General features: G+C 38.3%; 1 protein-coding gene across 1 annotated transcript in view; it reads right to left on the bottom strand.

Annotated features, from left to right (window-relative positions):
- pld1b (phospholipase D1b) overlaps positions 1-13,797 on the bottom strand; it is a 96,583-nt gene that overhangs the window by 25,115 nt on the left and 57,671 nt on the right. Inside the window, exons 4-12 of the mRNA XM_036558191.1 lie at positions 11,999-12,141; positions 11,788-11,893; positions 10,784-10,849; positions 10,600-10,658; positions 10,377-10,469; positions 8,066-8,222; positions 7,833-7,981; positions 4,344-4,427; positions 2,617-2,698 (exon numbers count right to left, since the gene is read on the bottom strand). Coding sequence (XP_036414084.1) covers positions 2,617-2,698; positions 4,344-4,427; positions 7,833-7,981; positions 8,066-8,222; positions 10,377-10,469; positions 10,600-10,658; positions 10,784-10,849; positions 11,788-11,893; positions 11,999-12,141 — 939 coding nt within the window. The remainder of the gene's footprint in view (positions 1-2,616; positions 2,699-4,343; positions 4,428-7,832; positions 7,982-8,065; positions 8,223-10,376; positions 10,470-10,599; positions 10,659-10,783; positions 10,850-11,787; positions 11,894-11,998; positions 12,142-13,797) is intronic.

Genomic DNA, 13,797 nt, shown 5'->3' on the forward strand with positions numbered 1-13,797 from the left:
AAATAACATATCCCCCATAGAGAACAAATGTAAATTTGGTATTTCTGTGCTAATTTTACTGCACAGTTTCTATTTATTTGCTTTAAAACATCAAATATAAAACCTTGTTTCCGAAAAAGTTGGGACGCTGTGCAAAATGTCATTAAAACAAGATTGCAATGCTGTGCAAATCATCTGAATCATATATTTAACTGAAAATAGTACAAAGACAACATGTCAATTGTTGAAACTGAGAAATTTTGTTGTTTTTTAAAAAATATATGGCCACTTTGAATTTGATGCCAGCAACACATTTCAAAAAAGTTGGGACAGGGGCAACAAAAGACTGGTAAAATTGCTTAATGCTAAAAAAAAAAATACCTAATACTAATTAGGTTAACTGGCAACAGGTCAGTAACATGATTGGGTATAAAAAAGCATCTCAGAGAGGCTGAGTCTCTCAGAGATAAAGATGAGGAGGGGTTCATCACTCTCTGAAAGACTGCACAATCAAATAGTGCAACAATTCAAGAACAACGTTTCTCAACATAAAATAGGAAAGAACTTTTGCTTTTCATCATCTACAGTACATAATAACATTAAAAGATTCAGAGAATGTGGAGAAATCTCTGTATGAAAGGGACAAGGACAAAAACCAGTATTTGCTGGCCGTGATCTTTGGGCCCTCAGGAGGAACTGCATTAAAAACAGATATAATTCTGTAGAGGAAATCACTGCATGGGCTCAGAAACACTTCACTGAAATCCTTTATCAAGCAAGAGTGGGAAAACATTTTACTTCCAAACTACAGCAGTGTCTCCTCAGTTCCCAAACGCTTACAGGGTGTTGTTAAGAGAAGAGGTGATGAAGCACAGTGGTAAACAGACCCCCGTCCCAACTTTTTTAAAACGTGTTGCTGGCATCAAATTCAAAATGGGCATATATGAAACAATAAAATTTCTCAGTTTCAACATTTGATATGTTATCTTTGTACTGGTTTTAAATGCCTTGCACATCATTGCATTAGGTTTTTATTTACATTTTGCAAGCGTCCCAACTTTTTTGGAAACAGGGTTGTAAAATGTTCCATAACTTTTGCACAGGTCACATTTTATACCTTTTTTTTTCTAAAGTGTTACATTCTGCAAATACACACGCTGCTAACACAGACATCCAGAGTCAAAAATATCACGTTCATTATTTGCGACTATTTGCAATTGTTTGAAAATAAATTGAACTCTCTTTTGAACTGACATCCAGAGCTGTTTTCTATCTGTTAAGCAACACTGACACATCTGCATTCTTCAGACTCAAGTTTGGGATCTATTTTTAGGCAGTTCCTCATCATTAAACATAGAAAGGGTAAGAACATGACATCTTTGTTGGTACATGATGTTTATATAAGAAAATCCAGGCCAACTGTGATGTAGTCCTGCCTTTGGATAATTATAAATGAGGGTACCCAATGCCTCATTATTAAAAAAAAAAACAAGTGCTATGTTTTTCAGAATTGTTCACAGTGGTGGTGACAGGAACCAGACGTCTGAAGCCTTTTAATGTTACCGCACAGAAAGATATTAGGCGAAATGGTAAAGAATACATTGCTTAATGGCTGAGACACTATTTACAAATATTTTAGGATATGATTTTGGCCTATAACCTTTTTTTAGATTTTATTTTTAAAATAAATTCAGGGTGGAGAGGTACACGTAGAGTCTTACACAAAGACAGTAAACAAACAAAACCAAATTTACAGCTATGTTATCATTATTGACATCATGTATAATCTGAGGACGTGTAGGTTCACTGGTGGTTCTGGATAGTAAATAAACACTGTATTTGCATCATAGACACTGCAACCCCTGTTTGCTAAGACCACTGTAAAGAAAATATAGGGCTGTTTTTCTATACTTAAACATTTTACATCAAACTCCTCTAAATGACTCTGTTTAAATCTCACACTGAATCAGGCAGAAATTATGCAGAAATTCCGCTTAAACTGAGATGATAACACTGATGAAAATAGCTGTATGTATATGGGAGAGAGAATGTGTGACATTATCTATAAATAACATCAAAACTGGTGGCTTTAGTTTGCTAACACTAGCTATAGTATATGTATTTTTTCTGACATCTTAAAAGTTGGAACAGATACATTTGAAAAATACTATTAAAAGTGTAAATCCAACTATTTGTATTCAACATTTCATACACTGCACTGCACTATAACAGATTAAACAGGACAAAATGTGCTCTCTCTGTGATGAAACATGCAGTTGGGGAGTGTTTTATATGCTTTTAAATGATTAAATGATTAATTAAATGATATGCTTAGAAGAGCAAACTGAGATATACTGCAATGTAACTTAGCACAATAACAATAATTACAGTCATATAGCCTAACCTACAGTAGTACCTTCCATTTACACATTGTTTTTCTAATTTTAAGGCAGCACTTCAACTCTTGATGCTCCTCAAGCCGTTTTCTTTCACTGTTACACTGTTTTAGCCACATACACACAGAAGAGCTTAGGAAAATGAGCCAAAGGAAACATTAAACTTGTAGTTTGTGGTTACTGCTGTAACTTCACAGATGTTGAGATTATTTCCATTCAGAGCAACACTGTATTAACTCACTGCTTTGCGTTTCAGAATGCAATCGAGGCGCCAGCGGTTGCCTTCAACGACGGGCCTCTTGAGGAAAATCTCAGGGCTCAGCCTGTAGTGGGACACAATGATATCATGGGACATTGGAAATACTAGTGTAGTGCTATTCCTTTATGTAGAAAACTCACACACACACACAATTACACAAGAGGATTTCTGACACGCTGACTGACAGACCTGTAACAGTGCACCTGCTGCCTGTCTGATAGCAGTAAGAGATCTCTCTGACCACTGTTCCCTGCCGGAGGCGTCTTCTGTGCAAATGTGTTCTGTGTGTGTGTGTTTGTTTTTGTACATTTTCTGGGTAAAATATCCTGACTATGTAGGAAAACCAGAGAAAAACAGGTCCTGTCATGAGCTGAAAAATGATCCTGATTTAAAGTGTTTTTTTACTTAAGCTACATGTTTCATTTGTTTAAAACTCAAAACCCAGACCATTTCTTTTTGGTTACTGAGATTAAAGGTTAGGGTTAGGTTTAGTGTTAGGCTTACAAAATTATTATGACATACTTATATATATATATAAGTGTCCACCCTTAATTAATTTAATTTCCAGTCAAGACAGCCATAAAGTTAAAGATATTCATTTGTCAGCATCAGGAAAAAAAGCAGAGAACATATTTTTAACATTAATTACCAAGAACTATATATAATATCAAATGTGTCAGTATTTACTGTGTCCAAACTTTGCCTTTATTACAGCTCCCAATCTTTCTAGAAGACTGATTTCAGTTGTTCCAAGAAATCTGCAGGAATATTTTTCACACCTCCAAAGTTCAGTCTTAGAAGCTGGTTGATCATTTTCTGAAGTAATCAAACACATTCAGTGGCGTTGAGGTCTGGACTCTGGGGTGGTCAGTCCATTGTTCAGCTTCTTTGTTTGATGTGTCCGTCTCCTTTTCTCAGTGAGGTTCTTCTTGACAGCTACACATCCTTTCAGACCCACAGCGCGGAGTCGTCTTCTCACAGTGGAAGGATGGACAGAAACACTCCCTCATTTATCTGATGATGACAGTTTTCTTGGTCTTCCAGGTCTTGGACATTAGAGTCCCATCTTCTCTATATCTTTTACTATTGTTTAACTCCTGGAAACTCCTGTTGTTTTCACTTCTTTTTCTTTGGCTTTCTCCTTCATTATGCAAGTGGATATGTAATGTCCTCAGATACATCTTTTTAAAAATTAATAACTTTATGGCCTTTTTGACTGGAAATTAAGTAAGTAAAGGGCGCTCTCTGATTTTTGGTTGAATCTCTCAGGTTCTGGACAAACACTTCACCATCTGTTCATCCAGTGGTGTCCTCTTTTCTTTCGTGCTCTGTGCACTCTCTATATAAATAACAGTTTTAGCAAGCTGCTAGAAAATTTTGTTGGAAATTACGTTTTTTTATATATCAAATATTTAATTGATGAGTTGAGCCTGTTTCCTCTACCTACTATGTTGCCTATCTAACAGCCTTTCCTTCTAGCCTCCTGAACTGTACAGCACAGTGGGCAAAGTGAGAATGTTTGCTTAAACTTAAAATCAGCAAAGTTACTGAGAATCCAATCATTTCATACTTGTTGGGAATTCCATCTGATGTTGGTACAGCTTTGTCTGAATGGCTCCAAGAAACCCAAATCAAGAAACCAGTCTAGACATTTCTATGCTCTAAAATCCATGCTAACCCCGAGTAAACTGTGTCTTGTTTGCACGTACCACCAATCAGTGATGAAGATCTCCTCCTCAGCTTCCTCCAGTGCATTTGCCACATCTTCCATATACGTTTTACCGTTTACATACCTAAAACATAACACAGTCATCATCAGCATCATCAGGATTATTTAATACCAATGGTAAAGTGTTTCTTTCCACAAATCAAATACTTCTATTAGCCTCTAATGCTAGGTGATAAAATACTGTCTAGGTTTATAGAACTAACAGTGTGGATGCCCACCATATTCTTCAGAGACATTGGTCATTTCTTCTAGTACAAGGGTCGGCAACATGGGGTTCTTTTACTGCCGTGTTGTGGTTCCACAGCAAAATTAGATTCCTTAGGTAAAAATAAAATAATCCTCCTTTGCAGTAAAATAAAGCTCTGCTGATCGTTCTAAATGGTCTTAAATGCTGGAGCTAACAAAAAGGCAAAGAGAAACATTTAAGACGAACATCAATAATTTGGAGACAAATGGACTCATTTGCATTTAGAATCACTCCATCTGGTTTCCTGATACGTTTAATCTGCAACAAGAAACTGTCAAACACTAAAAAGTCATGAAGCTGAAGTCAGACTCTCATTCGCCAGCTTCTTGTTCAAATTTTCCCGTTCCACCTTAAATGGTGCAGCAGTTACATTCTGGCGCCTCAGGCACCATTTAAGGTGAAACGGAAAAATGTGAACAAGAAGCTGGTGAATGAGAAGCGACTTGAGCCTTATTAAAAAGCGCTGAGAGACATTTTACAAGAAACTGTTCTATATTTGCAGAAAAGTTTCCTGCCAGAGATGCGAGAACAGCGGCTACAGCTGAGCTAAAGCTTAAAGCAGAGCAAAGTAAGTCTACGTTTTTGTTTATATTATATTTATTATCCTATACTAGTACATTAGCACTGAGACACATTTACAGCCAAGATGGTAAAACGGACATAAAATGTTGTGGCTCCCAAGGTGGACAGAATTTTTTAAAGGACAAAATGGCTCTTCTTAACATTTAGGTTGCCGGCCCCTGTTTTAGTGAGTCAAAAAACAATGCAGGAATTCAAACTGTGTGTTTGGTAAACGGCTCCCCAGTGCAGTACAAGTTGTTCATAACATCCACAGAGTGTGCCAAGCCTGATAGATCAAGCTGTGACCATGAATCTGTTGGTTACCACATCACTTATTTCTGAAATAAGCAACTTCTGTTTTGCTTCTACTGAGTCAACTGAACCTAACATACTTTAGAAAGCACAAACTTCAGTCGATTCTTTACTATTTACTGCCAATAAGAAATGTATCATAATTGGCTTCTCCATTTCACTGCAAGTGTTAAATGCTAAGCAGACACCACTTAGCTCAGGAGTTATTTAAGGCACAGACAGTCTAGGCAGACGTAAATGGCAGGACTTTCTACTGCCAGTGAAGCAGTGGGCTGTTGAAACCAACTAGACACTATTATATTAAATTCCAAAGTATTTTTTTTTTCAGGGAACCAGGCATCCTCTTGTGATTTAAGGCATCTTGTTTACTATCCATGGACTTACTGTTACCCCATTAAACAACTGAATTATTCAGGTAACAAGCAGGCTAATGGAGCTTAATGCCCTAATACTAAAGCACAAATCATTCTGCTCAGCCAAGACCAACAGCTCCCCTGGCCTTGGTTGAAGTGGCTGACCGGTGTTTCATTGTTGGAGCATTAGCTGCTGTCTCTCACACGGACACTATCACATTCCTGTAAAGGGTCAGCAGAGGATCGCAGCTGCTGTATTACTTTCACTCCCATTGTCTCAGGTTACTCCAGTGAAACCAACTTCACCTGGAGACATTCAAGGAGTCAGAGGACTACAGACTACAACTTACCTACAGTGCTAAGTCTAATGTTGCTAATGATAATAAAAATGCAACAAACACAAAGGTGGGTAGAGTTCAAGGGTGGGCAGTGAGGCGATATTTTATCTTTGTTGTGATAAATTATGTCACAACAGTTTAAAGTGCTCTGTAGATGACATCTGTCCAGAAATAAATTGGCAAGAATATCCAAATACAGGCCTAACTTGTCTTAGGTGTAAGTGGGACCCAGGCACCTAAAGCCATTTTGGACAAGCCCAAAAGTGTTGGATTTTTGTCTAGATATCTTAAACACGTTTTCACACATTGGAACACACATTTTAAACCTAATCCTCTGGCAGCCTTATTTGGGGTAGTTCTAGAGGATATATAAGCAACTTCATAACAGACAGAAATCATAGCCTTTTCCATGTAACTGGCTAAGCAGATGATCCTTCCGTAGGTGGAAGAGGGCCGAGCCACCAAATGGATCAAAGAGGTTATGGTACATCTTTAACTTGTTTATTGGACCATATTACAAGAGGTTCAACCAGCAGGGTCTATAAATGCTGGCAACTGGTTGACACATTTCGAGACTGAGTATTTTCACTCACTAAACATATCGTAAAGGTCTTTTTTCCTCTTTTTATTTATTTATTCATTTATTTGTTTGTTTTACATTCTTTTTTCCTCCTTTCTTTCTCTTTTGTTTTTCTCCTCTTTCCTTATTGACTTTAGCTAGGTCTGTATGCGTAAGTGAGGATCGCTGTTGGGGGGTTTAGGAGAATTTGTCTGGAAGTATTTGTGGGTAAATAAAAAAAAAATCAATACACACATTTGAATAATAAATTATGCCACAATATGCTTTTTCTGAACATACTGTAGATATTTATAGTATACACAGAAAACTGGCCAGCTGCACGTTTCATTACAAAGAGAGCATAATTAGTCCGGTTTAATTGGATTTAGTGCAGCACAGTATGTAATAAAAAAAGTGGAGTGGAGTTTTTGACTGAATGTTACACCACTGGGGATTTTTTGTCTGATACATCGAATCAAACCTCAGAAAAAATTAAATAATGTGTTATGTATTATTGAAATTTCTTCATGTATCGTGAACTCTTAAGTATTGTTACTACGATAAAATTATGAATAAAGCAAAAGTACCTTTCTAAAAACAATGGGGGAACTACTTAAGTACTACGTTGACCATAGAACTGCTCTAGCTAAAACATCTTAGTACATTCAGCATTCATCCACATAAAACCTGTTTGTAAGGCACTACTATTCTTTTTCTATTCTCTTTTACTATTTTTCTATTCTCTTTTGGGGTCTTTTTAAATAAAACAAAAACTACAGCTCAAAAAAACTAGAGATGTGAGCAAGCACAACGCAGTGCAGGTGTTGAACCAAAGAAAATCAAAAAGGAATGTAATTTTGTAATTTTGATACACATCATAATATGTCATTTTTCTGTAGTTTGATATGTTAAAACAGACTAAAAGGCTCCAGGAGTGCCACACAATCATTTGTATTCAATGTTCCACACGCTGCGCCGCACTAAAGCTAAACAAACAGGCCTAATTAAGTTCTTTATGCGAAGAAATATACAATTGGTCAGTATTCTTTAAGTAATGATGAGAACCATGATGTGATCTAAACAAAAAAGAAACGGTTACCATTTGGCAGGGATGTTTTCTGCTTCTTTGGCAAAGGAGCCAAAACGATGTTCCTGGAGGAAGGCACTGCCATACTTGCGCACAAAGTCGTCGATGGCCTGGCCCCACCAGCGGGCTTGGCGGTAACTGGAGAACTTCAGAACCAGTTCCTGCGGAAAAGCATTAAGAGTTTCATCAATCTGTTCAGCATCCCACCGGAAATAGGATATCTGGCCCAGAAGACCGGAGCTCACAGACCTGCACAAGCTGTCAACACGAACCCCATGCTTGGTCTCTGTGTCTTTGGAATCCATTTTGACAGAGAACTCTTTGTCCACCAGAAGGACGAATGAAATGGACCCTGAGTCAGGCTTCATATACAGGAGGAAGGAGTCCTTCACCACCAGCCACCTACAGAGGGCACCATGCACGACACCAACATATATACACTCATTAGTCATTTCATTAAGGACACCTACCTTGTACCTACACTCATTAACTATTTTATCAGTTGCATAGGTACACTGAGTAGATATACAATTACTGTGTGTTGCTGCACAGTTTATCAGCTGCCCTTTACTCCGTCCATCAATGGAAAGAGACCACTTTAGGACCACCACTGACAAGATTCTAGCTGCATTCCAAAGCCTAGGCTGCAGCCAAGGTACACTGCATTTCTCTGAAGTTCCAAAGTAAAGGATCCTTCGTATGCAGCCTAGAAATGCAGCCTATGTGATTTCGAGGACACAACTCATGTGTCCTTACAGGCCTTCGGTTACCCACAGTTCTCTGAGCACGAATGACGCAAAGGAAAGAAAACAGCACCATGAAAATGACGGAAAACAAAGATATTGGAGCAGAACTCGTTTTACAGTGTAAGTTGTTCACGTACTTGAATTCATCTTTGTTACCTTATTAAGTGTAAATCACTGATTAATTAAATAATTCGTCCATATATTGTACATCGTCCATATATCGTATTTCATTTAGAAGTATTTGTATATGTGTAGTTTATCGTACTACGTAAGAACATCTCCTCCACTTCTGTGAAGAAATGAAAAAGCAACAAACACAATGCAATGGGCTCCATTTTCTCTCACCACCCCCCTCACGAGTTTGGCGCCGCTCTGGCGACGTCATCACGCAGCCTTGTTAGGATTGTTCCATTTCTGTGACCAATATTTATAGCTACTAAGGAGGAGTGCTGTGGTGGTATGAGTGTCGGTGGTGCTACAATCAGGCGCACCACTGTTGATGTACTGAATATGTAAAAAAAAATAAACCTGCTGCTGCACTGTTTCAAAGCCTCATCACAGAACAGCGCTGAAGGCATATAAATAAAATATATATGCTATACAGTACTGTGCAAAGTCAGAGAACACCCTTTATTCATTAAATGTCTAGTTATTTTCCAGGAGACATTTCTGCGGAGATCAGTTATAAGATAATCTACTTTTATAAGAAAGGGGGAGGGCATTTGGACTAAGTTTATAGAACTAAAAGCGTGGAAGCTCAACATGTTCTAGAAGGAATATCAGTCATTTTTTCTTGTGGGTCAAAACCCAATGCAGGAATTTAAACAGTGTGTTTCGTAAATGGCTCCCCAGTACTAGATGCTCTGAAAAGCCACAGAGTGGATCAAGCATGATAGATCAAGCTTTTACCATAAATCTGCTGGTTACCACATTATTTACGCCTGAAAATCAGCAACGTTAGATAGAGACACTGAATCTTTTCTACTGAGTCAATTAAATCCACCATACTTTAAAAATAACACATCACTAATACACCACTACCAAAATGGCCAATACATACAACTTAGAAATTTTTCAGGAAATGTTTCTGAAGGAATTAGAAAAATAAAAAACCACTTGCATAATGAAGGAGAAAGTCAAAGGAAAATAAGTGAAAAAACAAAACATTGGAGTCCTGATTAATAGATACAGAGAAAATGGGCCTCCTAACAACCATGCAAGACCTGGTAGACACCAAAACTGAGAGAGAGGAGAAAATCAAGCTGCTTCAGATCTGAAAACACCCACAGGTGTTTCTGTCCATCCTTTCCACTGTGAGAAGACAACTCAGTGCTATGGGTCTGAAAGGATGTGAAGCTGTCAAGAAGAACCTCACTGAGAAAAGGAGACGGACACATCAAACAAAGAAGCTGAACAATGGACTGACCACTCCAGAGTCCAGACCTCAACATCACTGAATATGAAAAAATATCCCCCCAGACTTCTTTGGAAAAACTGAAAGCGAGTCCAAAAAGAAGGGAAACTGTAATAAAGCCAAAGGAGTGGGCACAGTAAATACTGAAAAAATCATATTATCTGAGTTATTAAGGATTCTGTGTAAGTTTCTATTAAATATACGTTTTCTGTTTTTTTCCTGATACTGAAATTTGGCTGGAAACTGAATCAATGAAAGGGTGGTCTCTGAGTCTTTCAGAGTACTGAAGGAATGGAAAATGCTCGCCGCAGTCTCAACACTGTTCTATAATTCAGAGCACACTTACAATATGGACACATGCAGACGAAGTACATTATGAATTCAGTGGACACTGACCGTTTCGACCAGCGGTAGCACATTTTGCTGTGGCCGCAGCAGTTGAGTCCAGGAATACGGTGACCCCCTGACCTTTTGTAAACCATGCCCTCCCTGAACAAGAAACAGGGCCAAAGAACAAGGATCAGTAACTCAGATCTCCACAGTCATTCAATATACATTGATTTCTCTATCAATAATGTTGTTCTCCAAGTATCAGTTTCAATCAACAAAAAGTCCTTACAAGCCTTTTGGTCCCAAATCGTGAATGAAGGACAACTGACTCACATCAATGAACTCCATCTAAGGTAGACAAATGGGACATTTATCATACACATCGGGCAGCACAGTGTAATGGTCATGTCTAATATGTGTAGCTATTCTAAACAATCCCAATCAGAAAACACTGAATCCTCATCAGAACTCACTGTGGCATGGTAGTTCCTGTACATTGGCATTTTTAGCAGTTTATTCAAGTAATCTTCCAGCTGTCTCTGTTAAAGGAAGCAGATCACATATGACTTCAATGCAATGTAAACAATATACAATGTACAGCAGGGCTGAGAAATCTATATTTTGTTAATTGTTACTGTGACATTGGCCTTTGCCGTACTGATATCGCAGTCGCTTGCAAAAAGTTATTTTATTATTTAACATACTGGAAAAAACAATAAATAAAATGTGGCCTGTGCCAAAAATATGGAACATTTTATATTTTATGTTTTATTTTATACCCACACATTAAACTCTGTAAATAAACAGAAATTGTGCACTAAATTTAGCAGAAAAATCACACATTTTGTTTGTTCCCTGTTGGGGATGTATTGACTTATTTCTACTTAGGAAAATCAACAAAATATGTCATTTGGCCAGGGATCTTCCTCTTATTCACATTCAATAAGACATACTCATAATTCAGAACTCTAAAATCTTAAATAATGTCCAGTGTAAACATTTAGATATGTTTTGTTTTATATTGTCTTCCAACAAAGACAAATTTAGCACTAAAATTTGCCTTTTAGAGGATGAGTCAACTCGTTTTCGCTTAGAAAATCAACAAAATGTGAGATTTGACGGGGGCTGCTCAAACATTTACATATGACTGTTGTTCATTCAGACTCATCCACCTCTGCATTATGCCAATGAGTCCTCTAACTAATCACAGTGATTAAATGAATCAGGGTATTTATGTAATCCACCATAAAAAAATGTAGGTCAGTCTTTAACCATGTCGCACTACTGACGCACCAGTGTGCTTCTAACATACTGCGATGCATATGACAACCGCAACATACAGCCATACATTTGCAAGACTAGTATTTTGTCAATATGGTGCAGCTCCACTGTATATCAGACCATACACAACATTCATGTTAATATACCCTTTCATGTGTTGTGACAGATTAAACGTCACATTAAAGAGAAAACCAACCCTGCGGCTGGACACTTGCTCCTCCCTGACCAGTTCATCCCCTCCTCCTCTTGGCAGAGTGGGCATCTGACGTGTGTGTCTGACCGTCTGCCTCCGCTCTGTGTGCCTACATGCATCAAGATGGTACAAAAGTGTAAGACAGAATAAGAAATACGTGCAAAGAGAAAGAGGAAACAGTAGCTGTGATGGAGAAGAAGCAGCTTGTACTCACGTGCGAGAGGGCAGAGGAATCCTCAGTAAGGTCTTATAGGTTCGTAACTCTCTGTGCAGCTCCATGAAGTGCTTCTCCTTCCTTTTCACCACCCAGGTGAAGTTCCCATGTCTCAATTCGATTCTGAACACTGCAGGGAGCAACTGGAGGACAGATAATGCTGTGTCAAGGGTGAAAATAACAGATCTTCCAGCTGTTTTAGGCTACATTGCATGTAATATGGCCTAATTTTATTTACATGTAGAAGAAAACTTGATTACACAATTAAAATGTATGTTCTTAATGAATCAGCAGGGATTAGGTGGCAGTTTACATGATGACAATGCATACTTAAGTTCTCCCACTGCCCTCTATTACAATAAGACACTGTGAGTCTGATGACACACATTTAGAAATGTTATGCAAGGTTTGTTGTTGCTCAGTTAGGTCAATTTTTTGCTTGCCCTTTGTTAAAACATGATCACATGGGTAATCGGCAAAATAAGGCCCACCTCACCCCTACCACTTAGCGCTTAGCCCTCCGTTCTGAACGTTCACGCATAGTAGGGTGTACCGATTCTTGTTGAGATAGAGGGGTACGGTGAAGTGTTTGGGCTACATGGTCCTCCATACGGAGGTTTTTCAGAGACTCCAAACAGAGAGTTACGAGAAAAAAAACGAAAAAACGGCAAGATGGCTGAACAAGCGACCAAAGAAACCCACAAATGTGAGAATTTTCTCAGTTAAAAAGTTATGATAACCACTGTATTATCTTAGTTTAATGTTATTTCAATGTATTATGGTCATTTTCTTCATAACTAGCAAAAAAAAAAATCACTAATAGCATGTTTAGAATAGAATATAACTGCTGCTGCATTTAAAGTGAAACAGGAAAATTTGAACAAGATGCTGGTGAATAGCTGACTTCAGCTTCATATCACCGAAGAATTAGGGGTGGGCGATAATAAATAATTGCGCCCCCTCTTTGAAGGCGTATGATTCCCTAAATGTAACTAAAGCCCAGCAGTGAGGAGCTGAACTTTACCCTCCTCTGCTGTCACTGCAGACTGGCAGGGTCGCCTACAGAGCAGCGCTAGTAGCTGTTAATGAAGTGATGCTCTTTTTATTTGAGGGTCCCATTTCATAGGGAAGATTTCAACCACTACCCCTCGTAACTCAGGACCAAGAGGCAAGGTGCCACTCGAAAAACAAAGGGATAGGGGTAAAAATAAGAAATGAGGTTGGGCCTAAGCAGGACATTTCAAATGAAAACGATAGACTGATTTGGTTGTCCTCAACATAAGAAATATCACTAAGAGCTCTATGCGTGTGCTGACTGACAGAGGATCAGTTCTGTTTTGGCCACTACATGTGCTCATATATAGTGATGTTTTGTATAAATCTAGAGTCTAGAGCTCGCCTTCAGCCTTTCCACAAACAAATGGCCACATTTATCAAACTGTTAAAGTCTAAGTATTTCTCAGTATTTGACCATTTGTCTAATGCACTGAATCGTTGAGACCAGGGCTTGCCTTCAAGCTTTTCACAAAAGGACACATTTACCAATTAGCGCTCAGAGCTAGCGCTGTGGCTCTGTTTCAGCAATTTCTCACTGGGACTTTAGGGCACTGCTTGCATGTCTCATTAATGTCCATTTTAATCTCATGGGGAGACTTATGGTTGCACTAACTTGATCAATGCAGCCATCATTTAATTATGTGTCTCTGGCCAAAGACAGCAAGCCATCTGTTAACATTTTAGGAACACATATAACTTTCTCTTTAACAGAGATGGGTAACTGACTTTTTCGCATAGCATTA

Source organism: Colossoma macropomum, unplaced genomic scaffold (assembly GCF_904425465.1).
Source record: "Colossoma macropomum unplaced genomic scaffold, Colossoma_macropomum, whole genome shotgun sequence".
Classification (NCBI taxonomy): domain Eukaryota; kingdom Metazoa; phylum Chordata; class Actinopteri; order Characiformes; family Serrasalmidae; genus Colossoma; species Colossoma macropomum.